General features: G+C 44.0%; 1 protein-coding gene across 1 annotated transcript; it reads right to left on the reverse strand.

The window, feature by feature from the left end:
• NRDC (nardilysin convertase) lies at positions 1 to 23,958 on the reverse strand. Its single transcript, XM_050306856.1, has 31 exons — positions 23,609 to 23,958; positions 19,824 to 20,148; positions 19,554 to 19,635; positions 18,797 to 18,950; positions 17,635 to 17,708; positions 16,119 to 16,214; positions 15,093 to 15,215; positions 13,643 to 13,700; positions 12,933 to 13,006; positions 12,676 to 12,745; positions 12,215 to 12,292; positions 11,663 to 11,783; positions 11,526 to 11,584; positions 10,870 to 10,924; positions 10,104 to 10,208; positions 9,721 to 9,844; positions 9,118 to 9,204; positions 8,409 to 8,528; positions 7,709 to 7,760; positions 6,890 to 7,040; positions 5,715 to 5,842; positions 5,237 to 5,399; positions 4,409 to 4,440; positions 4,012 to 4,150; positions 3,556 to 3,603; positions 3,198 to 3,250; positions 2,504 to 2,587; positions 1,591 to 1,681; positions 1,190 to 1,306; positions 869 to 958; positions 1 to 649 (listed from the first exon to the last, which is right to left on the reverse strand). The coding sequence occupies exons 1-31, from the start codon at positions 23,956 to 23,958 to the stop codon at positions 455 to 457; spliced, it is 3,498 nt and encodes a 1,165-aa protein (XP_050162813.1). The 3' UTR covers positions 1 to 454.
• Between the last annotated feature and the right edge of the window lie 881 nt (positions 23,959 to 24,839).

The following is a 24,839-nucleotide window of genomic DNA, read 5'->3' on the forward strand; positions in this document are numbered from 1 at the left end:
TTCTCTCCACAATTACATCTAGTTTTTATTTGATTTCATCTCAATTTTGTCATGTCGGACATACAGAAAAACTAAAAAAGCAGTGTGAGATGGAAGCCTGAGGCTTTTCTTCCCCTCCCACCCACTTTCCTTGGTGGATTCTTTCCTGAGGAGCTGTCACTGCTGCAGCACTGCAGGGACGATGCACCAGCCAGTCTGAACACAAAGGCACAGCCCACAGCTCCGGCCAGCTGGAGAGGAGAGAGTGGATCCGTGTGGAAGTCAGGGCCTATTCTTAGTGAACTCGGGAGATTGATGAGAGAGGTTGGCTGGAAACTTACTTGAGGAAAGTTTCTGAGTGGGCATCTTCATCCCAGCTACCACTACAGCCCTGGTTTAATAAAAACAGGTTTGTAATGTTTGAAGTTGCAGAAAGCACCTGTATTACACAGCAGTGCAGGGCACGATGTCAGTTTTATTTTAATATTTTATGGTAAGGGAGAACATTCAGAGTTGATGTGTAGGCTTTGATGTCCTTGATGGAAGTAACATCACTCATCAAAGAAGAGGGGGGCAATAAAGTAAGATGAGGTATTTCACCAGATGAAGAATTCTGTCCTGAGACAGCTGTAACCTCTAAGTCCCCTTCGTGTTTTCCATATCCAATCACCTGGAAAAAAGTTACCAAAAGAAAAATTCGGATCTCTTTCAGTGTTCAAATTAAATTCAGATACTGAAATGCAATTCAAATAATTGGATATGTAGAAAGTGTGGATATAACCACCATAGTAAAAGTTATATTACAGATCTTCCCTCCCACACCCTCACTCTGAAACTGTGACAGTTTGGCCTTCCAGAAGTTGGCAGCACAGAGCTGACAAACACTCACGTGTACACTGAGCACTTTCCTCTGGTTGCTTCTGTGAGCTTGGAACCAGCTGACCAGGTCTGATTGTGTAACAGACTTGAGAGCTTCAATCTGAAACCACAGCAATGAGGTTTGAGTAGCACAGTGGTGATTCAGGTAATTTTAAACATAAAAATGCTTTCTTTACAAACTCTATCCTATTGGCTAGAAGAACCTTTTCAAACTAACATGCAGTTTTAGAATCCGTGTGTTACAGCAGCATAAACACAATTTAAGCTTTGCATTTGCAGCCTACTTTTTGTGTTCCATTTGGCATCACTTAACACAACCATGAGCACCCACCTCCCGGGCCAGCCTGTCAAACAGGTACTGCTGGGTCACCACTTCATTCCAGTTCCTGTCCACTTCTTCTCCAAGGTGGGAGTCCTCACATTCCTTCAGTTTTATCAGAGCTGTAACCTACATTGGAAAAAGACCAGTTAGTTTCAAAAGGTTTGAAAACTACCTTCATTTACCATCACATTCACTGCAGTTGGAAGAGAAGCCAAATTACATTAACACGGTAGTTCATTAGTTTCAAACTTGAATGTAAATGGCCAGAGAATGTTTAGAGAACAATGCAGAACACAGAAAGAGGCAGGATTTACAAGTGAGGCCTTTGTCCAGAAAACCTCAGAAAATTGCCAGATAGTTGTAACTGAATCTTGCAGTTCAAAGAAGAGCTTTTCAAGATAAAGCTTTACCTGGGTGTTAAAAGCCTCTTCAGTTAAATCCTTGATTTTCTCTTCAAAGCAAGAAAGAAACTCCTCTATTTTCCTGTCTACCAGCTCAGAACTAAAAGAGAGTTAAATAATTAAATTAGGAAGGAAAAAAACCAAACCAACTACCAACGACAAAACAATCCTGGAGGGTAAAGTAGCAGAACAGTCCCTGAACAGTAGGGGAAAGTTTGGGACATGTTCTCTTCCCTTGTCTCTGATGCTGAAGGGGACCATGCTGTGGTGTCCCCAGCTGCAGCCCTGAGCCTGCACATACTCATGGTCCACTGGATTAGGACTAAAAGAAAGACAGACCATGGGGTGTGATGGATCCTGAGTCTCTGACACATTAAAACCTTCCCCGATGACACAGATCTCAGCAATGGAATTAGAGGCAGCATCCTCTGTGCTAATTAAACTTCCACTGACACAGCAATATTTTTCACAAGTTGCATAACTTTCAAATAACCCTTCACCTCTGGCAGGTCAAATAGCTGTAATTTACCCAGCTTTCAACAGAACCAGAATAGTGCTGTGTCTGCTGAAAGTGAGCCCCAAGAACAGCTATGGCAGGATTTACAGGATTTGAGCTGTCCTGGCAGGATGGCTTCCAAAGGGCAGTGGGATATTTTACTGAGTCTTGGGATTACTTTTCCCTATTCAAGGCAGGACTGCTGCAGTTTTCAGAACCTTAAGGCTATTCCTTTATTCAGGTGTTGGTTTTGAGGGTGCTGTAAGTGTCAGCAGTGTCCCTTCTGACATTCCCTTTGGGCTCTGACCTAACTCCCCTCATAGAATTAAGAAAACCCTCCCTGGTCTGGAACAGGCCAGCTCTGAAATGAGAGCAGGTGTGACTGCCAGGGCTGGGAGTGATGAACATTCCCCACAGAGTACTTACTTGTATTTAGTTGCCTGGGTTGCTACTGTGACAGAGAAGCCAAGGATCCCAGAGGTGTTCCTGCAGGTGGGGTACACGTGGTAGCTTAAAAGAAAGGATGAAACAATAAAGTCATTCCACAAGTACAATTAACTTTTCATTTACAGGACAAGCTACAAGTTAAAATAATGTTGGTACTTTTGACAGAAAAATCTCATCTAAATTTTCTGCATCACTGCACTTCAGTGTTTTCCCATCTTTAGGAAATCCTATTAAGCTTGGCAGAGTATCTGTGTTCCTGCAAACTTAATTCAAGCAGAGTGACAGACCTACAGCTGTGAAAAGCCTGTTCCAGTTCCCTGAGGTCGTAGGGTGCCTCCAGAGAGGCTGCTCTGCACCACAGAGCCACTGTGAAAACAGCCCTGGGGAAGGGGAGGCTGATTGTGGAAGTGGAAGGAACAACTTTACGCTGAATAATTCCAAGTTAACCCACTGGTAATAAATGCAATTCTTACAGGAACCAGAAGCAACTTGGCTTGCATCTTGCATTGATGGATGCTCTTGGTTTTGAGGTGTTTATATTGCTGTTTCCATTACAATAATTCAGGAATTAGCCACTGTGCAGGAAGGATTTCCAGAGTAAAAATAAAATACTAGGGAACAGCAAAGGCAGGAGTGTAGGAGGTGCAGGAGGATTCTTCCCCAGTGAACTCACCCGAGGGTCTGCTTGGTCCTCAGGAAGTCAAAGCAAGGCTCCTCCATGTGCATCTGGAAGAGCACAAAGTGTTATAGCAGAAGTGACGCTGCCCTGGAGCCCCTCGTGGGCTCCCCACAGAACCAGAGCACAACAAGTGTTGCCTGTGCAGCCACAGCCACTGAACTGAGAGGGCTCAGCACGAGGGGTGGAAGCTCAGAGAACAGTCCCATCACTGCACAGTTTGGGACCCCAACCCAAAGATTCAGAGCTCAGCCAGAGGCAGCAATAGGTACACACTGTCCCCTTGGGGCCTTTTAGCCCCATGGCCTTGGCTCCAACACTGTTTTCAGGGAAGAGTTAAAAGACACAGACTTACCACAAGCAGCTCCATAAGGGTGTATTCCCTCAGGTTCCTGGCACCTGACTAGAAAGAGAATGAAGAATTTAGGGTGATTTCATGGATTTAAATGCCATAGCTCAGGCCAAGGTGACAGCTGTGCCACACACCTCAGCCTGAACTGCAGCACTGAGGGACAGCAGGGACAAGTGGGAAATTCTGGTTTTCCCCAGGGCCTCGGGAGGGGAGGGGCCCAGCCTGTGAGATCAGAGGTGGGGATACCAGGAAGTCACCACAGCACTAACCCAGCACTAACCCAGCTATGGGCACAGGCACAGCCTGGGAGGGGAAGGTGCTGATTTCAGGCAACCCCACACACTGTGAGAGCCCACCTGGGTTTGGCCTCAGGGGAAGGGCCTGTGCTGACACCAGGTGTAACAACCCTGCCCACAGCTGCCAGAGAGAACAGGCCTGCACAGCCCCAGCACACCTTACCTGGTAATACACTGTCACCTCAGAGTTGGCATCACCTTTGTTGAGGGTTTTCACCTTACACAGCAGGTGGGTATTTGGCAAATCCACCACCCGGAACTGGACAGGGCAGGGATGGGCCAGGGGAGCGAACTGGAGTTTTCTGAGGGAGCACAAACAGCAAAGGGTCAAACACCCGCTCAAGTCTTGGCCAAAACCAGCATAACACCCAGATGCTTCCACGCTTGGTCTGACCTTATCTTCCCCTTCCCAAACCAGAACTATGTCTGCTTAAACTGCCATGGTCAAGTCACCTCCCACAAATACTGGAGGGAAGAAGGGAGCTTCTGCATCACTCCTTCCTCCAGAAAAGAATCTTGATTATAGTTTCCACATAATAAGCAATTCAAGAGATACTCACTGAACAACATAATTCAGAAAATCCTTTGCTTCCTAGGGGAGAAAACAAAAACATAAATTTTATTTAGGAGAGAATTATTACCCCAATTTACAACCTCACACCCCAGTGCAGCACTTCAGGGAAGGAAACACTACAGGAATCCGAACTCCCAAAAGAAATCAGCAGGTTTTCTTTAGGAGACTTTGAGCAGCTCAAGGACAAACACCACCAGCTGTGACAAACCTCCTGGCATAAACTGTACTTGCAGGTTTCTCTCCCATGCCATGCACTGGCACACAATGCCACTGGATACAGGGAGCTAAGCCCCATTCCACCCTGTTTTATAAAGCCTGACAGGTCTCTGTGTGCCCTAGGCCCAGGGTAGAAGCCTTCAGTGAATGCTGCAGGTCAAGAATGACAATGAGTGGAACTCAGTGAAGTTTGCCCAAACTGTGCAGGCACAATCCAATTTCCAGGATAAATGCACTTTGAGGGAAGCCTCTTCCTGGGGGGCCACTATGGAAATTTCTCAATAGCAAATATATCCATACACCAAAAAATATAAAAAATGGTGGCAACAGGAGAAACAGATTACAGGCATACATCTGCTATATTTTTCCCTCTACACAGTTGAAATCCAAATTCCTGGAAACTTCTGTTCGAGCTGACAACTGTGGACTGCCCCCTGGCCCGTCCATACGAGCACTCCTGGAGTGCTAGAGGAGAAACTGCCCTGTCCCCACAAGACTCCAGCCTGTCAGGAGAGAGAAGCAGCAACCAGCTGAGGGGTGAGGTGAGTGTGCTACAGCACATTCTGAGCACCAGCGAGTGCACGGCTGCTGTGCTTACTCTGCTCGTGAAGTTCCCTTGTACGAGACCCTCCACGAAGAGCTGGGACTTGAAAGCCCTGACGAAGTTGGAGAGAGACTCGATGGAGAGGCCGTTCATCAGCGTCTGGTACTTGTCGATCATGGACCACCGGCCGTGCTCCAGGATCAGCAGACGCACGTCCCTGCGGGGCAGGAAGGACAACAGAACCACGGCACGTCAAGAGCTGCTTGAGGCCAGAGAGCCCATTCCTGACTGAGGGTGAGACATGGAGAGGGTCCCCAGGAGCCCACGGGCTGGCTGTGCCCTCCCTCAGCACCCGCTGCTGGCTCCAGGTCACCTAGAACAGCAGCTCCCCAGGTGTCCAACCTGGCCCCGTGTCTGACACTCCTGGAGCTACAAGGAAAGCCCTGTGAGCACAGAGCAGGGATTGCTGAACTCTTCAGCTCAGCCTCAACACTTGCTGTGCAGCCACTGTCTGCCCTCCCCCAGAACTCACTTGGCCAGAGTCTCAGGTTTGATGAGGATGTTGTAGTATGTTTTCTTCAGCTGCTCTGTTATCATTTCAAAAACTGCTGGAGTAAAGCTGAAGTCAGACAGGTAATCAATGATGAGCTGAAATAGAAGCTGTAAAAGAAAGATTTTAAGTTGAGGCTTCTTGGTTTTTTTTTTAAGAAGCAATTTCAACTTTATCCTACGTAATAATATAAAATCATCCTTATTTGCTCAACATAAGAGACACCCAATGTTACTAAAGCACATTCCTCAATTCTGCCAGATGTTCTTCACTAAACAGTTCTATCCCAAATGACAGTGAGTTTCAGAAGGACAGCATTTTTACACAGTGAATAAGCTCAATATCCCAAATCAATAGCAGTTTCCACATTCCACTGGAACACACATAGCCTGGAACTCACTCCAACATTTCTGTATTCGATATTCCAGTTTTACCTTTGACAGGTGACGAGCACAACAGAGACACATTCAGGATTAAAAATGAGAATATTCAGTCCCTGCTGTTTGCCTATTTGGCTCTTTCTGTTAAACCTCACATTAACAGGTCTGACAGAGCATTGACAGTCTTATTAAAGCTCCAGTCAAGCTCCTGCAATCAAAGTGGTTGTCTCCTCTCAACCACTACATCCTCCCACGTCTTACCTAATGGCCAGCATTTCGGGAATGGGAACAGGGATCCCCCGATCCTCTTAGCAAGCCAACAAAGAAAATCTGCACCCTAAATGAGTGTGTTCAGAAGCCGGATCTCCAAAGTCAAATTGTAAACAAAACCTGTTTTCAGACACCCTTCTCAGACAGCAAACAACCACAGCTTATAGATGGAGAGGCTCTAAAACTCTCTGAACACGTGGAAGACTCAAAGCTCTTTTTATAAGAAAAGCTGTTAAAAGTGTTAATGGAGATACAGACATTAATTAAAGGAAGATTTATCTTAAGTCAGCCAAAGATCAGTAATTTGAGCTTGTGTGAATTTATACACATAAGCACAAGAAAAAGCAGCACATTTGCTGCATCACCCCTAACAGAGACACAAGTTTTGCTATTTAAAATAGCCCGCCTAAGCATTCAAAGCTCCAGCTGCTCAGAGAAAATGCACACACACTGCAGAGCAGAAGGCATAAAAGGCATAAAAGGATTGAGAAGATGAGCAGAACTTACAGGTAGTTTGTGATTGAAGCCTTTCACCCGGATGACTAAGCCATACTCTCCAGCCACCAGCTTGTATTCCAGCTGAGCCACGTCTGCTTCGTAGGCTGGTTCTCCAAGATTGTGGGAAAGGATGTTCACAAATGTATCAAACAAAACTATGCTGCAGGGAGAAGAGGGCAGAGAGTGAATAAGGAAGAAATAAAGGGTGGAATAAAGATAAAAGTCAAGCCCAACGAGTTTGATGGTACACACAATGAGTTCTCCACCAGAAATGGATACTCGAGTAAAATGAGATTCAAAAAGATGTTTTAAATAAGCCCAGAAACAAAATGCAGGTTTCCCTTTGTCCAGAAAGCACATAGCACTACTTAAAAACTATCTGGACATTCAACTGTTCTTTGCAATGTCTAAGATTCCAGCTTCAAAAGATTTAAGATTTCTTCAAGGTAGGAATGCACATTGTAATGTGCCAATGCTCAAAACACTGAATAATCACTGAAAATGAGATTACTGTACTTTGTGTAAAGGAATGAGGGGCAGATGAACTCAGTTATGCTGCAGACTTGATTAATGAGGTGATTTTTTTCTCTCTCAAGATAATAAAATAATAGTCTGGAGCAAATCAGTGCACATCTGTTTGCTACAGACAGGACCTGCTGCAGAACCACCCTCACCAAACCGCAGATAAAACCACAAGGAAACTGTAAGAACATGAGAAAAGGACACCTTATTCTATTCCTGCTTAAAATTAATGTCTCTTCACGGTTTTTCACTAGGTATGGTAATTTAGTTACTCTGCAAGATAAGCATAAATAATATAATCCTCACTTCTCTGCGGATTGCTGTATCAATGGAGAGATCAGATGGAATCGAACATAACCTGGGGTGGAAAAAGAAACTTAAATGAGCAACTGTGTAATAAAAAGTGACAGCTTTCTAAAGCCGAATGTGTTTGAGTCTAATGAAAACAGTCATTCAGCTGTAAGAATTTTTTTAAAAATATTGTCATCATTAAACGTCTCTTCTTTCTCACTTCAAAAATCTTCCCTGAAAAATACCAAATATTAGGAAAACAAGCTGTGCTTTGCAGAACACTAACTCAACATGGCATCACCAATATAAAACCTCCATAAAACTTCTGCTTAAGAGACACTAAAAATTGTGACATTATGCTTGAAAGCAGCAATATATTTACATTTGTCTCAGATGCAGGCTATATTTTTATACTATATTTATTTTCACATGTTCCTTCCTTCTCAAGCCCTCGTCTCTGCATCACATTCTGTCTGCCCAATCCTGTTCACAGTCAGTGGATTTCAGCAATTCCACTTTTCAACCTGAGCTATCAGCAGGGTTCCTTTGTTGCAGACACTTTACCTGCTTCTCTTTTATTGTAGCTAATAAACATATCAAAAGGACCGTGGAAGAGCTGACAGCAAGCACTTAGTTCAAATGGTGATTTGCCTTCCAGTAAATTCCAGCTGGTAAAAACAGGGACTTGCTATTCAGCAAGCCCTCAGGCATTTACCTTTTGGGATTTTGAATTTATCATCCTTTCTGTACCAGAGACAGCCTTGTTGTGTGCTGAGTGTTTTGACTGGATATTCTGTCTCAGGGCAGTCAGCAACTTTCAAAGCAAAGTCGGTGGCTAACAAAAAGAAAAACCAAACCAAAGTGGGTTAGTGGGTTTCACACACAACCAAAAATGCACCCAAGTCTTAGAAATTATCAAAAAAGTACCATTTTCCCCTCCAGTTTTCTAAATTATTTGTGATAATGCTTTCCTGGACTCAAAGAACACCTATTTTCAGTTCCATCACCACCAAAGCAGAGGCTCAGAAGCACTGCAGGAGTGGTGATACTTCATTCCATCCACGACACAAGTTCTGGGTTTCATTTCATTTGGTTTTGGCAACAAAGCCAGATGGTATTTAAATGCTTTCCAAACCAGCAGGATATAGCAAATAAAACTGCTCTTCTAAGGTATCTGGAGCTCTTTGTTAACTCTCAAGGCCTGCTGTTATGGATATATTATCTGCAAGTTTATACCTCCGAAAAACTCAGTTCTCAGGCTTACAAACAAAAGAATATTAAATAAAATCCATGTGAACAGAGTGATCATGTTTTTTTAATTTGGAAAACCAAGGTGATGTTCAGATGGAAATTAAGACTATTTCTAAACCACAGCAAATTCTCAAATTATTAGGGAAGATTTCATTCATGCTCAGGTGCCTTACCTATGTATTTGTTTTCTTCTGGAAGGTGTAAATCCTGATTTAACTCAAAGTCGCTGGCCCATAAATCACTCCAGTACTTGTCAATATCTATCAAAACCAAGAAATGCATTCAGTTCAACAAGCAGGCAATGCTAAACCAGTCATCCCATCTCTTGGCTATCTCCACGAAGATCTGCAATATGATGGGAGTTTCTTAATGTCACCTGGCTCATCATGGCTCCTTCTAAATCCATTCCTACAAGATCTTCTGGAGCAGGACCAAAAGAGTCCCATTAAAAAGCAAATCAAGGCTGCCTGCATTAGTAACCCAGCTACCATCACACCCTGTGCTTCTTTGCTGGGGTTCTTTCTCCTGTTCAGGACCAGAGTGGCAGCCAAGTGGAGGGCTTGGAGGGCTCACTGGGACCTCTGCCTCCAAAAACAACTGCAGACTGGGGAGTGGGAATCAACTGCCACCAAACAAAGAATGATTTTTGAGTGGCACAGAATATTTGACTGAGCATTCATTTCCTTGCTTCCATGCCCGTGTATGTTGTGTTGTCACCCTTTTACTGTCTGCACTGCACGAATCGGGCACCACCCGAGTTTCTGCTGCTGTTTTACCTTCCACGCTGTACTGTGTCCCAAACCACTTCTCCCGGAGGTGACACTGGCCTTCGTTGGCAGCAGACAACAAAACCAGGTTGGCTCTCTGAGGGCTGAGCTGCTCCAGGGCATCAGCAATGATCTGCAAGTTCAAGACAGTATTGCAGTTCAAATGCAACTCTGGCTCTGCCTGACCCAGAAAAGACTTCTCAGTAGAAAACATAACAAGTTTACCAAACAGGAGATTTCGCTTTCTGAATCCAAAAAAGTGTTCCAATTAATACACAACCTGTGCCCGCAGGTTGCTTAATTACAAATGCCTACACACATGCCTATATTACACAGTATGCCTGTATTTTCCTTACATCAAAACATATAATCAGAGTTCAAAGCATATTTACCTCAGGCTTGTACTCAAACAAGAGCTGGTCTCCTGTCAGAAAATCCTCCTTCTGAAACAACTGCATGTTCTCACAAAGGCTTTCCACATAGTCAACAGGATCTGTCTGTAAGTAAATAAATAAAGCTATCTGTCACATAATTAGAAAACCAAAATATCAATTTTCTGTGCTGAGAAGAGCTTGACTAGTCAGGGATGTTGAGCACGAGCCAGATGCTGTGCTTGTTATGGCATTTAGTTTCAGTTATTGAATTAAATGTATTTTATAACCGTATCTAATGCTCCATCTCCTTTGAGAATCAGACACATCATCTTGGTAGGAAAAACCTCGATTATGCAGTTTACAGTCATGGAATCTACTAGGATAAAGACCCAGAAGAATGCACTCCTTGCTTCAAACTGTCTAAACTGTGTTCTCTTCTTCAAGATTACAGCTTAAAAAAAGTGGAATTAGGAAAAAATACTGAAAAGCCCCGAGCAATTTGCAGAGAACTATTAATGGGCACAGAACTTCCCACACAAGGGCCTAATGACTAAAACTGAGAGAGAACCTACTTAGCAGGTAGGGAATGAAAAAGCAACACTTCATTTTATTAGGGAAAAAGTCACAACACTTCTCTGCCTACAGTACATATTCTTTTGCAAAATACAACCTCATTAAGTGTACAATTTATTTCTGGTTGAACAGAACTTTGAAAATGTGTTTCAAAATGAAAACTAAATCCTTTTCATGGTTTATCTATATCAACACAAAACTGGATAAATACCTGTTCCTGGTAGTGAAATTCATTAGCTTCAATCTTTTGTATTTCTTCCCATACTCTGCAAAGGAGGAAGAAGAGAATAAAAGTGGATTTTCTCCATTGTTCCATAACATTTATCAAGAATCAGAAAAAAGCAGTTTTCTAGGAAAGGCATTAAGGGTGAGTTCAGTGATTCATTCAAGTACAAGACACAGAAGCCTGTATTAAATGTCATTTCCTTCCATCCAAAATGGCCTTTCTCAACTGGTTGTTTTCCAATGAGGAAAAGAGTTAACCACAGAGAGTCAAAATCTGATACCAAATTAACATAAAGGTTAACATCAGAACACCACAGTCCTGACTTCCACAGATGTGGCTCAACAAATTTAAAAAAAAAAAACAAACACAAAACTGCACCTAACGTGGTGCAATTCAGCTAGTTCAGCTTACTAACATCAGAAATCAGATCACAGAAAGTCAAACTAAAAGTACCAAGAAACGAGCATAAACATTTAGAAAATTCCTTTTTAAACTTTAAAACTGACATATTTTCCCCAAGGACAAGCTTTACTACTGATGTTTATGCTCTAGTAACTCTAGAAAAAGTGCAAACACTACAAATAGCAGATTAATGGGGAAGGACAACGTCACAAATATCTGAGGTGGTGGCAAACACTTGCCTTTTATCTGGGCCCCCCTTCTGCAGCATCTTCACATACTGAAATACAACGTGGGCCACCTGCAGGCAGAAAGGAACGGGGTCATTTTCCCAACCATCAGGAGAACAGTTAGAAAATCAAGCTGCAGTAAATCACACCTCATAGAAGTGCTTGTAACCTTCATCAGTCAAGGTCACAGAGATGCTGAAGATGGAGTAAGTGGAGTTCTGTTCAAATCCTGTCTCTCCATTTCCTCCATATAATGCAAGAGCCCAAAATCTATGGAAGAGTTAAAGGTAGTTATTAATTAATCACTTCAGCTTTATTTGAGCTTAGTTACAACTAGCATAACATAGCTTTACTTCAGTGGTTTTCAATCCATCTACGCTTTACACAAAGATCTTCCAACAGAAAGATGTGAACCTCAGGATACAGAATTTAGGAAAAACAGTGAAAAAACTAAGCTACCTTCTGGAGATCTCAAAGATCAGTCACAGATAATGCTGAACCATGGATCACAGATAAAAATCCACACATTTTTTAGTTGAGTCTATTGTCAACTCACAGAATACCACTACAAAACACTGATACACAAAAAGGCTGCTTTTATATCTATAGAAAATATATATATATATATATATATAAAATAGAGTTTATCTATATTTTAATGAGAGCAAAGCAGTTAATAACCATGCTTTAAAAATACATACTTTTTCCTAAGGAAAGACAGAACACTGCCTTTGCCTTCATGTCCCACCAGCCAGGAAATATAATGAAGAGGTTTCACCCTAAAATAAAGTTTGAAGGAGGTTAGATGCCAGGAGGTAACACACTTCCCAGAATGAATTCAAATCACCAGGCTGATGACTAAAATATGCACTGTCTCTTTCTTCATGGCAAGTTTTGCATTTTCAGGCAGCATTAGGATAATAAGCTAAAAATGTGGGAGTTCAGAACAGAATGACTGATCTGAGTCAGTGGGGAATGATGTTAAAATCAGGCATGTACAAACTCCACTCTATCTGCATCAGTTTAATTCCTTATTAAAATGCCCCCCCTAGCTGAACCAAAGTAATGTGTTACACAAGTAAATGAGATTATTTGGTTTGTTGGTAAGTCAATAAATTATTCACAGCATAAACACAGAAGTAAAATGCAGCACCAGCATTACCTATAATACTGTTCTTGTGGGGGAAGTGCCCAAGTGATGGTCAATGAATGAACTTTCCTGACTGGAACAACTGAAAACAAATGAATGGATTGAATATAAACACACATGAGTAGACAGAGATAAGAAATTCTACACAGTGCAGAAAGAATAGCTAAAAGTTATTCAAATCCACACAGAACTGTTATACAAAGTATCTGGATCACCCAGAGAAAATCTGAAGTCAGGTATTCAAAACATTTCTATCTATTTGAACTTACCCCTGTAAAGCTTGTGGAATTCTGGGGTGTCGAAGGGCTGAGTCAGGTGGCCAAAGCTGGGCTTGGGTAAACCACTTCAAAGCAAAATGGAAGGGTGATGTTACTGGCAGGGATTCAAGGCTGCACTGAGATATTCAAAGGCACAAGCACCACAGCTCTGACAGGACACCAGAGAGCCTGAAAATGGCCCTTAACCAAGTGGAAATCAAATGCTTTTCAAGTTAGGAAAGCTTTTCCAGAACCCCCTCTTTTAGACAGCACATTAAAAAAAAATAAATATTAACTTCTAACCCTTTGCCACCCTAAGGATGACACTGAAATTCCAGATACGGTGTTAATTAATTTTGCTTCGAATTATTTTTGACACAAAGCAAAGATAAGCAATGTAAAATGATAATCTAGGTTTGAATGTCTCATCATTAAATCAAAGTATCAGCACAAATTAAGCAAACACTGCTTGAAGTTAGTTCCATACAGCTCTCAGCCTAAATATTTGTTAAGCAGAGACAAAGTCTTCCTGGAACAATTAACTCTGGTCTTTAATTTACAAAGTTGTCTCTTTTTTTTACACACCCCCCCCCCACATAAGAATGTTAATTAACAAATAGTCATTTTCTTAGTTTCTCCAGTAAGGGATTTTTTTCTACTGTCATTTTAAGAACAGATAATTTTATCATCTGTAGTGTCTTTATGCATCAAAAGAATCTTACTTATTTGGGATCTCAGAGAAGATTTCTGTCACCCACTTTTCCAACGTATCCAGCGTTTCTAAGAAGAAGAGAAAAAAAGAAAGACAGAAATGCAATTTCCTGAAGATCTGAGACAAATTATCTTATCTCGCCAGTTCAGTTATTTTAAAGAGGCTGCAAGTCAGTGTGTTTGAAAATTGCAAAGCTCTAAATCATGAACTTCAAAGCTGTTGGTTTGAGCCAATTCTTAATATTCACTGGGCCGTATCCGTGGTCATAGCTTTGGGTTTGTATCTAATGCTGAAATCCCAGGCTGATACAACTGGCATTTAAAGTTCAGTGGTGTCTGGAGTGACAGTGAAGAGGAATTACTGTTTAGGGATCTACAAAATCACCAGTACTTGCAACTCATTCAACCACTCTCCAGATTATACACAGCAATTTTCCCACTCAAATGCAGCCCTGCAGTGCTAAGGTTTTCTTCTCCCCATCCTCCTTTTTAGAAGAACTGAGTCAATAACCAGAAGCTTAAGGGGGTTTAAAATAAAAACTTGGAAATTGCTTCTTTAAGGAAGCAATCTGAATTCCTAAAGTGATGTTGCCTATGGTCAAGAGCAATAAAAAAGGCTGGATGGGATATGGGGAGGATTCACAGTTTGTTTTAACAAAAATACAAAGTTGACCTGATTGGTTATCAGTTACCACCATTTTCCTCCCAACCACCAGAAGAAACACTGCAGTCCCTCACCAGGTTAATGATTATTCATCAATGCCCTAAGTAGTCTGCTGTCTAGACAGAAAATAAAAAGCAAAGGAGAAGAAAAGAAATCCTACCTCTATTATTACCATCCCCATTTTACAGATGGGAATTGCAATCAGTTTTAGCATTCAACAAAACCCCTCCCTAAGCACAAGCCTAACTTGAATAACTTCTCAGAAATTCTTCTATTCTCAGCAGCAAAAACCCACAGGTCTCAAGTTCTTTGCTGAAATGAAACTCAAATCTATTTGCATAGAGTTAATCAGTCTATGGTGGAAAAAATGAGAATCTCTATTCCTCCTAGAGAAACAAGACAACTGGAGGACAGAGTCTCAGTCTCTCATCACTAACTGTGGAGGTTTACTATTGATGGCAGAGAAATCAGCAGCACTAATTAATTTAACTGATCTGACTCTTCACTGCACAAGATTATTTTTGAAATACCATCTCTGAGATTTGACCTTCGGTGTAAATGTGGAACTATTCAAAACCTTCAGTTAAACGACTCTCAGGAAGTGGCAGGATGACAATAACACAGCACAATTGCTCAAGACTTGTTTCATTTGGAAATCAGGCTAAAATCTGCATATAAATACCCTCTGCAGGACTGGACAACCCACTAGAACAGCTTGGGCTACAGCTGAACTGGTTCCAAAAGCACTACACCAGCAGCAGCAATGAGGCTGTTTGTTAAGGAGCAGCTGAAGTTACCTTTAGACTGGACAACTAAAGTCATGTAGTGAGCAGAGTAATGGCGCTGCCAGAATTCCCTCAGTCTGGTGTAGGTGTCAATATTTTTCATTTTGGGCTCATGTTTGAGCGTATCTGCATTACCTGGAAACAACAAAAGGTAGGTAGTTAGTAATTCAAGACCAGACATATCAAGAACTTATTTCCCCCCTTGAGTCATGGTAAAGCACAGTAAAAATACCTAGTAGAAATCTGGAGTTAAAGGAATGTTAATTGAAATTCACTACCTTCCAATTTCTAGTTCTTACTGCAAGGAGAGTTGCTATTTCCATGGCAAGGAAGGACAGAGTCCTCTTGCATTATCAGATCACCCCCTGGTTGTTGCCAGCTATCCCCTCAACAATGGAACAGCAGAGAGAAAAAGAGGGGGAAATAACGATGTTCAGTGTACATCAGTATAGAAATTTATAAAAATTATCTACATTTCAAAGCTGGCCAACTCTCATACTCATCACACAGCAATTTACACACACACCAACATGAGGGTGAGGGAGCTGGGACTGTATTATCCCAGACAGTAAGGACATATTTCCCCTCTGGTCCCCTCACATGGCTGTGAAGATCTAACTTCTGCAAGTTCAACAGTGAATTATTTATTCTGTAAAGCCTCCTTAGACACATATCCAGAAATAATTTCTCTTTCCAGAAAATTTTAATAGTAAAAAAACCAAGCCTAAGCAAGATGCAGATGACTCAGAGAGCACTGCCTTTATGTTAACAGAAAGTTACATGATTACACACCTCGGGCAACCCAGCTTTAACATCAGCAAAAAGCAGCACCAGAATGAAAAGTATCTTAAAAAGGAGACAGCTGCTTTTATTCCCAACCATTTTACTGTAAAATGGATAATTGCTCTAATACATCTGAGCAAGGCTAGTGTTTGCTGCGATAAGAAAGTTCATGTTAGTGCATTTAACCATCCAAACTTTCAAGTGGTTAAAAGTTTAAGTATTATCACCACTTCATAACATAAATACAAGACTTACCCCAAAAAAATTTCTTCATAGGATGTCCAGGCCTGGCAAGACTCCCAAATAACATCTCTTTTCTGTTTGCATCAGAGGGCCTTGCTAGTTGATACTCTGTCAATTTAAAGAATTTGCAGTGACATGCATCAACATTTGAGGTCACATTCCCCCAAAATGAAGCAAAAATCCCAGCCAAACTGAAGAGGAGATACACCCCAGGGATGCAGCCTGGAATTTGTTTTACACCCCAGGGATGCAGCCTGGAATTTGTTTTAATGTATGATGAAATAGTGAAATGGGCTAAAACCAGGACTTGCTAGCAGTAATGACTGTAAGAGGAAAAATGTAGCTCATTGCTGAGAAGAAGGAAAGGGATAAGAAGGAAGAGCATGTAAAGCCCCGGATTTTCCTGTCTGAATGCTCTGGATATGTTAAATCCAATGGGGACAAAAGGCCAGAAATATTATACAAGATCAGGCCCTGCAGCAAGAGCCAGAGAACAATTACAAACCTCCTTCTACCCCACATCACACAGAACAACCTCCAGCCTGATAACGAAATAAGAAACTGAAAGTTGAGTAAGATCGTTTCAAAAATGCAGTTTTCCTATCAGTTTACACTAACCTAAATATGGGACTCTGCCAAAATCAAGAATTCACCCTCCTGAACTGCATTTTCCTGTTGCTGTTTTTGCTGGTAATAAGGAACATGCAGAGCAGAGTTGAACACTAATTCTTCTGGCTGGGTTATCCTGCAGGCAGTTCAGGAGCTGACACCATTCACTGGGCAGCACATTACAAGTGTCAGGGCAAGGGAAGGACAGGTTTGGCACCATGAAGGTGTAAATTGGCTTAAGCTGTTGAAGAACCACCCCTTAACTCAAAGGCAGGTCCTCGTTTACACTAAAGATCAAATTGCCCATTTTTCCTTGCCAGAAGACAGATGAAGAAGATGACTTGGAATAAACAGCTGAACCAGTTGGTATACCTGCCAATAACACTTTTTTCCCTAAAACAGTGAAGTTCTATAGGCAGTCTGGGAGTATTCATCACATATGAGAAAATCAACACTCTACTCACTTCTCTGCTTGGTTTAATTTCCTCCTGGGAAGCGATTTTGTAGTTATTCAGGCATCAGAACAAGGAGATAAGTAAAATCACCTCAGATTATTGTATTAACTTCACATAGGACTGGAGAGAGCACTGGGGCTGTGCTGGAGCTGAAGGCACATTGTTCACTGCAGAGCATCCAAATGCTCATGTAACTGCCCTGCCAGTTACTGCCAAACCACTTCAGATTATTAATTTCTAGGTCAAGAAATGAGAGGGTAAACTCTCACAGTGAGGGCACTACATTCAGTCTTTCTCCTCTAACAGCCATTGATGCCCACAAAACTTCAGCTGAAGAGTTTAACCTCTCTGACAAGTTAGCTGAACTGAAGTGCTCAGAAGGGCAGTCCAACATAGAAACCAATAAACAGTGTTACAAAGTAGGTTTTAAGAAAAGGAACACAGGAAAAGATTCTCTTACTTACCACTGTCTACAGCCTCCACTTCTCGATCTATTGCATCCCTGATCATTAGTGGGTGAATAAAGAACTGTGCCCACCTATGGAACAGAAAAATTCATATACTTTTCTTCAGTGTCTATTAGGGCAAAACCCCCAGCAACTAAACCCAACATCTACTGTTTTGGTTTATAAAGTTGCTCATCTTACTTCTTGACTGTACTGTCCTAAAGAAAGATAAAAGCCCATGAAAAACCAAAGGGCAGGGTTTCCAGGTCCCACAGAGTGGGACTGAATTGGCTGGATGCAGTAGGATATGACACTAATGCGTGCAGGATTATCTGCCTTCACGCCCTAAGAATGATCACACCAGTTACATAATAAAATAATAAATTTAAATAATACTTGGTAAAATGTGCAGACGCTTGCTCTTGGTGCCATCACAGGAATGTTTTTTGATCAAAGTCAATTTGCAGTGGAGTCTGCTCTCCTCCTGAGACATTTTACGGCATCAAGAACACTCAGCTGTGCCCCCATGAATAAGTAATTCCTCTCACTGAAGGAAACCATGCCAAGAAAACCATGTGGAGCTCTGCTGTCTCAACATATCCCACAGCACAGAAGAGCAAATTAAACACTTTCTGACAAAAGATACATACAGCAGTGAATAACCTGGCTTGGGGTAAATGTCTCCTTGTCAGGCACACATTGTAACCTTACTTTCAAGGCTGCCATCCCACCCATCCCCACGGATTACACTTGGAAACAAACTAACAAAACACGAAAAAATAGTAACTCTAATCAGGACAGATATTTCAAGGGATGAGTCACTGGGATTCTGGGAGCACTTCCCCTCTGATCAGTTGTCACATTGCATAACATTTCTTCTGTCATCAATGCTACCAGTTTAAGGGTGCCAAAACAATCAAAAAGCTGTGTGCATTGAGACTTAACACATGGATTCTACATAATCCCAGAGTGGTTACACCAGCATTACCTCAAAAAACAGCAATAGAATATGGGAAACAGTATTTCCACACATGCTGTACCACTGTTGTAGTGCAGGCACCTGTGGAAGCTCACCAACAGCCTTGATCACCCCAAAATGAAAAACTGAAAAGCTACACCCAAGCTCCTGAGGCACATACAAACACTGACTAATACCTAATCACCATTTATATAAAGTTACCTGTCCAGGGCTTCTTTGAAGTACTTCCTCTGCACATCAAACTGGAAGACGGTCCGCTCGCAGTCGGTCGAAGCGTTGTCACCGCCCCCGTGTTTCTTCAGGAAGGCATCGAACCCGTTCTCGTCTGGGTACTTCAAACTGCCCATGAAAACCACTGCACCAAAAATCAGCAACCTTACCCACATGACATTGATTGGTTGTTCCTAACTGCAGCCACGACAACCCCTCAGTGCAGTGTTAACTACAAGTGACCCACAGCTCACACACAGAGGGTAACTACCAAACCCCACCAACCTGCGGGATGTGCCCACGAAATGCCGTACTCTGCCTCTAATTGTGCCTTCCTGAGCATGCCTGGCCTCAGTCAGGCCAGGACAGTATTTTGTGACATATCTGGGCAGAAACTTCATGTGCCCACATTCCTAATCCATCACCTTTGACTAGGGAGATAAAGGTCTGTAGCTGCAGCCTGGTTTATAAAGCCATGGGTAACATGCTTCCTCCAAGTTTGAATGGATAACAAAGAATCTTCATATAAGCTAATGCATGGCTTGCCAAAGGGTATGAGACACCTTCCCCCATATTAAGAGTTCCTTACTAAGTCTGTATTTTTATAAAATTAACATTCATGAAAATAATTTCTCAAATAGCCAAACTAGGAAATTATATATAATATTAAATACTACAGACATCCTGAGCTACACAGCACTCATCTAGCACTGAAGCTGGGGAAGATGAAATAGGAGCAGATACATACTGTGTTCCAGGAAGTGTGCTAATCCAGGCAGATCTTCAGGATCAGAGAAGCTGCCAACAGCAACACAGAGGGCTGCTGCAGACTAGAGAAAATACAACACTCTCAGTAAAAACAGCTTCAAGGAACACTTCAGGAAAATGACAGTAGTATAAAATGAATCAATCAGGACAGGCACAATAAAAAGGTCTAGTCTGAATGCCTAATCACAAGGCTTCAGACCTCAGGAAAGCTCACAATATATTTTTTCAGCCTACAGCTTTAAGTACGTACCTGCTTCTCTGAACAGCCTCTCTTTCTTGTCTCTTCCTTTTCAGTCAGTTCTTCTAATTCACTGTCATCAGAACCATTGAAATCCTCATTATCTCCATTACTGTCCTCACTCTCATCCCCCTCATCACAGTCCTCATCATCAAAACCTTCTCTACCATCTTCGATCTCAGCTCCAGAATCATCATATTCATCACTTCCCTCTTCAGATTCCTCCTCGTCATCATTGTCCTCCTCCTCCTCCTCCTCTGAAGATGTTGGGGCACCGTCCAAGTAATTCAAATCGGAAATCAAAAGTGCACATAAGCCATTCTGCAGTTTGATATACCTGAAAGAATAATTGTTTACAATGAATATGGTAATCTCCTAAATCTGAACTTTCAGAATCACGAAAATGTCATTATTTCCTACAATAGTTCTGTGTTCTTCAACTGAGAGTGATTTCCTAATGAAAATCTAAAGGTAGTTAAGACTGTGAGCAGTTTTACAGCAGGAAAATAAAAAACTCTTCTGTTGTTCAACAGCTGTAAGAATGAGCAGTAGTTCAGGGCAGCAGCAGAAGCCCTTCTCCCCATAAGGTCAAACACACTAATTTTGGCTTTTTTTTTTCTTTCTTTGTGAAACATTTGAGCTACTAGCACTCACTTCATGTACTCAGAACAGGCAAACCCAAACTTCAATAGTCTGTTATGCTCGCCAGGCTCTCAGAAACAAATATTACATGACAGAATAAAGATCTTAGTCTTTGCCTCTAAGTAGGTCCCAGAGACTCCATTTGATTTGATGTGATCAATGTTTGTATTAAATGGGGTCCACAGATGTAGCAGGCATGTGTTAGAAAGGAGAGAGCTCCTCTGCAGGCTCCATAAAACCAGTCACAGGGCGTTGGTTGGGTTACTAGCAAGAAGGAGTTCTCTGACCTAAATGATGTAGACAAGTGGTACCTGATTCAGAAAAAAAACCCAACCCAACCAACCAAAAAAAACCAACCAAAACAAACCACAAAACAAAAACCTGCAAACCCAGCAAAACAAACAAATTAAAAAAAAATCCAATTAGAATAAAACAAACCCATGGTCACGTCCCACACTCCCAGAAAAATCTGAGTTACAAAGCAGAAAATCACAGACTAGTTTGTTTTGAAAGGGGTCTTTTGGGGTCATCTAGTCCAGCCCCCGCGTTTATGTCAAATCAGAACTTTGCAATGTGGACTACTACAGCTCTTGGACCACTGAGTCTGTGCAAGAAAGCTAATGAACAAATGTTTAATAGTTGTGTAAAGTTCATGAATCATGAGCAGTCTCCAAGGGGAAGTGACGGTGCTTGCTCTGGGCCAGCAGGAACACACCCAGATTGCTGCAGGACTGCTGAGCAGGACAAATCTGCTCCAATCCAAGGCACGAGTGCTCTCTGGCTTGTACAAACCCCAGAACAGAGCGTGTAACCTGCAGAGGTGCTCTGCCCACCTGCAGGAGGCACAGATAGTGCACACCCATGCTAATGTCTGAAAGCCTGGTTGTAACCCTTTCCATCATGTCCATATCTCACACTCCTGAATGTACAAAGGGGCCTAAAAGATTACACTGTACACTCTGAGCAGCTCAGAGCCAGCGCCACAGACAGTCACAAGCTGAGGCTGCAGCATCTCCCAGCACAATCAGCATCTCCTTCTCCTCCACAACAACTCTCCTCCTCAGGTTCTCCCACGGAGAACAGTGGCCTGGCAGGGATCAGTCACAGAGAGAACAGAATGGGGCTGCTCTCCCAGAGGAACAGTGTGCCACAAAGCTGCTCAGTCAGGTGTATCCAGTAGCTCCTGTTGATCCTTTCCACACACCCCCTTTAAGCTCAGGGAGCAGATTACCCTAATTTGACATTACTCATCGGGAGGCTCGTGGGTGTTGCACACAAGACAGAAAGCACCAGCAGCAAGGACAGGACTGACCCAGCTGCTGGTGGAGGCTCTCAGATTTCACTCCAGGAGAATCTAGAACTGTTTAGGTCATACTGAGCAGAGGCACCACTGACATAGGTGTTCTTTACTTTTTCCATGTTTCAATCCGATGGAAAAGGACAAATGTAACCAATACATAAGTGTCCATTAGTATGCAAAACACAGTACAAAAAATACAGTCACATAAGGTAGAAACAGAAGCAAGCACAGTCCAATTGCTTTTTTTGAAGGACTATACAGGCACTGATGCAAATAAAGTTTAAATATAAAATAAAATTCAAACTCTTAAAAGCACTCTTTAAACGTCCTGGGTAAGTTCAAACAGGATTGTTCTCACGCAACAATTTTTCTTATATTAATGACAATTGTTCAGAAGTTAAGATTTAAATACATACTAGTATAAGGTAAACACTGAGAAATGTTGTAATTTCCCAAATTACAAGCAATACAAGCCCATGAAATTCCATATATGGATGAATTTAAATAAAACATACATTTCTGGTAAATACAACTCCCCAGTTACAGCCCTAATGAGCAAACCCAGCTCTCATTATGATGATTATTTTGTCCCAACAAACTCACTACTGAAAACACATCCTCCAATCCCTGTCACAGCTCTTTTGGGTTTTGTGATCACTGTATCTGAGGAGGTAAAATATGACATTTTTCACTAAGTTAAGGCTGATGTCACCCTTGTCTTAGAAGCAAAGCCACGCTCCAATTCTCTACGTGCAGAAAAGGTTCCTGAGCCTCAAAAAGGGTAGTGACAGCCGTCAATGGATTTTCCAAGCTCCATTCACCAGTGTGCTGCTTCAGGTAGCAAACGCAGAAGTTCCCTGAGCTGACAGCGTCTGTAGCTGTGAGTTTTCCAGGAAGACAGCCTGCCACAAAGTAGCACTGAGCAAGAATGCCATCGGGAGAGGCAGGCAGCGATTCAGAGGAAGCAGCAAAGAAGTAGGGCGAGAAGGGAGGGAGCAAGTTTCTCCCCAAACCAATGGGCATAAGTCCTCTTCAGGCAGCCAGCAGGGAATTTCACTGTCAACCAATGTCACTGCAAATCCAAAACTCGGTTCCCGGTTCAGGTAGCGTATCCTCCACTGGCTGCACAGATTAGACATCAGGAAAAGCAAAGATTTCAAAAAAAAAAAAAAGGCAGCTTTAACAAGGGCTGGATCATCATCTGCCTAACAGGAAGAAGTTATCAGTGTCCCTTCAAGAATAAACTGTTTTACAGCATCCAAAGAGCTCAATCTCTGCTGGAGTTCTTGTCCCAGTCCCTCGCTGTGTCTGGCCACGGACGCTGTGGACAGTGCTCAGGGAAGGTGATCCTTTTCATCACTTCCTGGGGTATTACTCCGATACATTCAAATAACAACACAAGAAAAACGGCAGCCTAAAAGCACTTTGCCTCAACTTGAAGATATGTCTGTGTTAAAACTTGGAAGCTCGTCTAAAACAGGAAGAGTTTTAGAGGTTGTTTTAAAGTTGGGATCTGCTCTGAAAATACTTATCCGCACTTTGCACTTCAGCTGAACGCCTTCGGCGAGGGGCTGCGAACTAACAATTAATTGGGAATTGCCGTGCCTGGCGAACTGTCCCCCCCTCCCCGCACAGAGCCGATGCCCCGGCCTGTGTCAGCGCCAGCCCCGCTCCCGCACAGCCCATCCCCCGCAGGAGCACACGGTGAAGCTCCCCCTCCTTCAACCAGACAGGCCGCAGCTCCCCGGGCACCGGGCCGAGCCGAGCCCGAAATCCAGCGGTGCCCGGGACACGGCGCAGACCACGGCCCGCCCCACCGAGCCCCGTCCTTCCGCGCCTCCCCTGCCGCCCTCACCGGTACTGCTTGGGGTCACTGGGGGACTTGACGATGTCGGGGTCGCCCAGATTGTGGCCGGGCCCGCCCGCCCCGCGCTCCTCTTCCTCGTCCCCGTGAGGCGAGCGGCCCCCGGCGTCGCGGCCGCCCTCCGCGGCCTGCTGCTGTCCCACGGCCAGCTCGGGGCTGCCGTAGCCGCACGTCGCCTTGTTCCTGCCGGGCATGGCGGCGGCGGCGGCGGCGGAGCCGCTGCCCCACAGCGGCCGCACAACGGCCCGAGCCGGGCGCCCGCCCCACGCCCGCCCGCGGGCACCCCCGGCCGCCGCCCGCCCGCTCCGAGCGAGGGCGGCCGCCACAATGCGCACGCGCATGGCCGCGGCGCGCGCCGATTGGCGCGGGGGCGGCTGCCCGGCGTCAGCGGGTGAGGGAAACCATGGAGGGGGGAGAGGAGGGGGTGGGTGGGGGACACACGAACCCCGTTCAGGGATCGGGCAGAGAGCGCGGAGAAAGCAGAGCGGCGAGGGCGAGGTGGGAGGAAGGAGGCGGGGGGTGGGGGGTGCTCGCAGCACCGTCGCCTTCCCACGTGTGCGCCCTTCCCGCCGGCCGAGCTGGCTCCCCCCCTTGCTCTGGTGTTGGAATAGCCCGAGAGCAGCTGGTGGGAGGTGGCCGCCTCCCCTCATTGCCTTCACCCATTGGTCCGACCCGCTGTCGCTCACTCCGGCAGGACCAATCAGCTGGCCCAGGCGGGGTGTGGGCAGCGCTGGGCTCAGAGCGCGCCGGGACGCACCGAGTGCGGACGGCCGGGGCTCTGTGTTCCCGATATTTACACGTAATGCTGTGTCCCGAACAGCTTAAACTCTGCACCCGCGGCTGCTTCATAGAATAAAGCTCCGTTCTTTGCGTGACCACTTCAGCAGGTCCCTGGGGGTATCCTTCTCCCCGCCATCCGCCTCCGGTGACCACGGCAGTGCCGCTTTGCCCCTTGGCTTGAACCTCCGGGAGTTCCCAAACGGCACCGCCGAGGCCCCGTGGGGGAGCTGCCCCTGCAGCGATCGCAGCCCTTCTGCCCCACCGCTGCACACCTGCCCAGCTGTGCTTCCCTGTCACGCCGGGGTTCCCGGTGCCCGTGCGGGAGCCGGTGTTGGCTGCTCGGGGGGCGGTGAACGCCAAGGAAAGGCGTCAGAGGCCAACAAATGAGGGCTGTCTGAGGAACAGGCGTGAAAATTCAGGCTGGATGTTCTACCTGATACTT

This window comes from Myiozetetes cayanensis, unplaced genomic scaffold (assembly GCF_022539395.1).
Source record: "Myiozetetes cayanensis isolate MyiCay16 unplaced genomic scaffold, myiCay2020 scf12, whole genome shotgun sequence".
Classification (NCBI taxonomy): domain Eukaryota; kingdom Metazoa; phylum Chordata; class Aves; order Passeriformes; family Tyrannidae; genus Myiozetetes; species Myiozetetes cayanensis.

Excerpts from the sequence above, each read along its gene's own strand:
- NRDC (XM_050306856.1), bottom strand. The coding sequence starts at position 23,958 with ATGCGCGTGCGCATTGTGGCGGCCGCCCTCGCTCGGAGCGGGCGGGCG. Across the intron at positions 9,845-10,103 it reads TGTTTGAGTACAAGCCTGAG|ATCATTGCTGATGCCCTGGA; the intron begins GTAAATATGCTT and ends TTGAACTTGCAG. Across the intron at positions 9,205-9,720 it reads GACACAGTACAGCGTGGAAG|ATATTGACAAGTACTGGAGT; the intron begins GTAAAACAGCAG and ends TGGTTTTGATAG.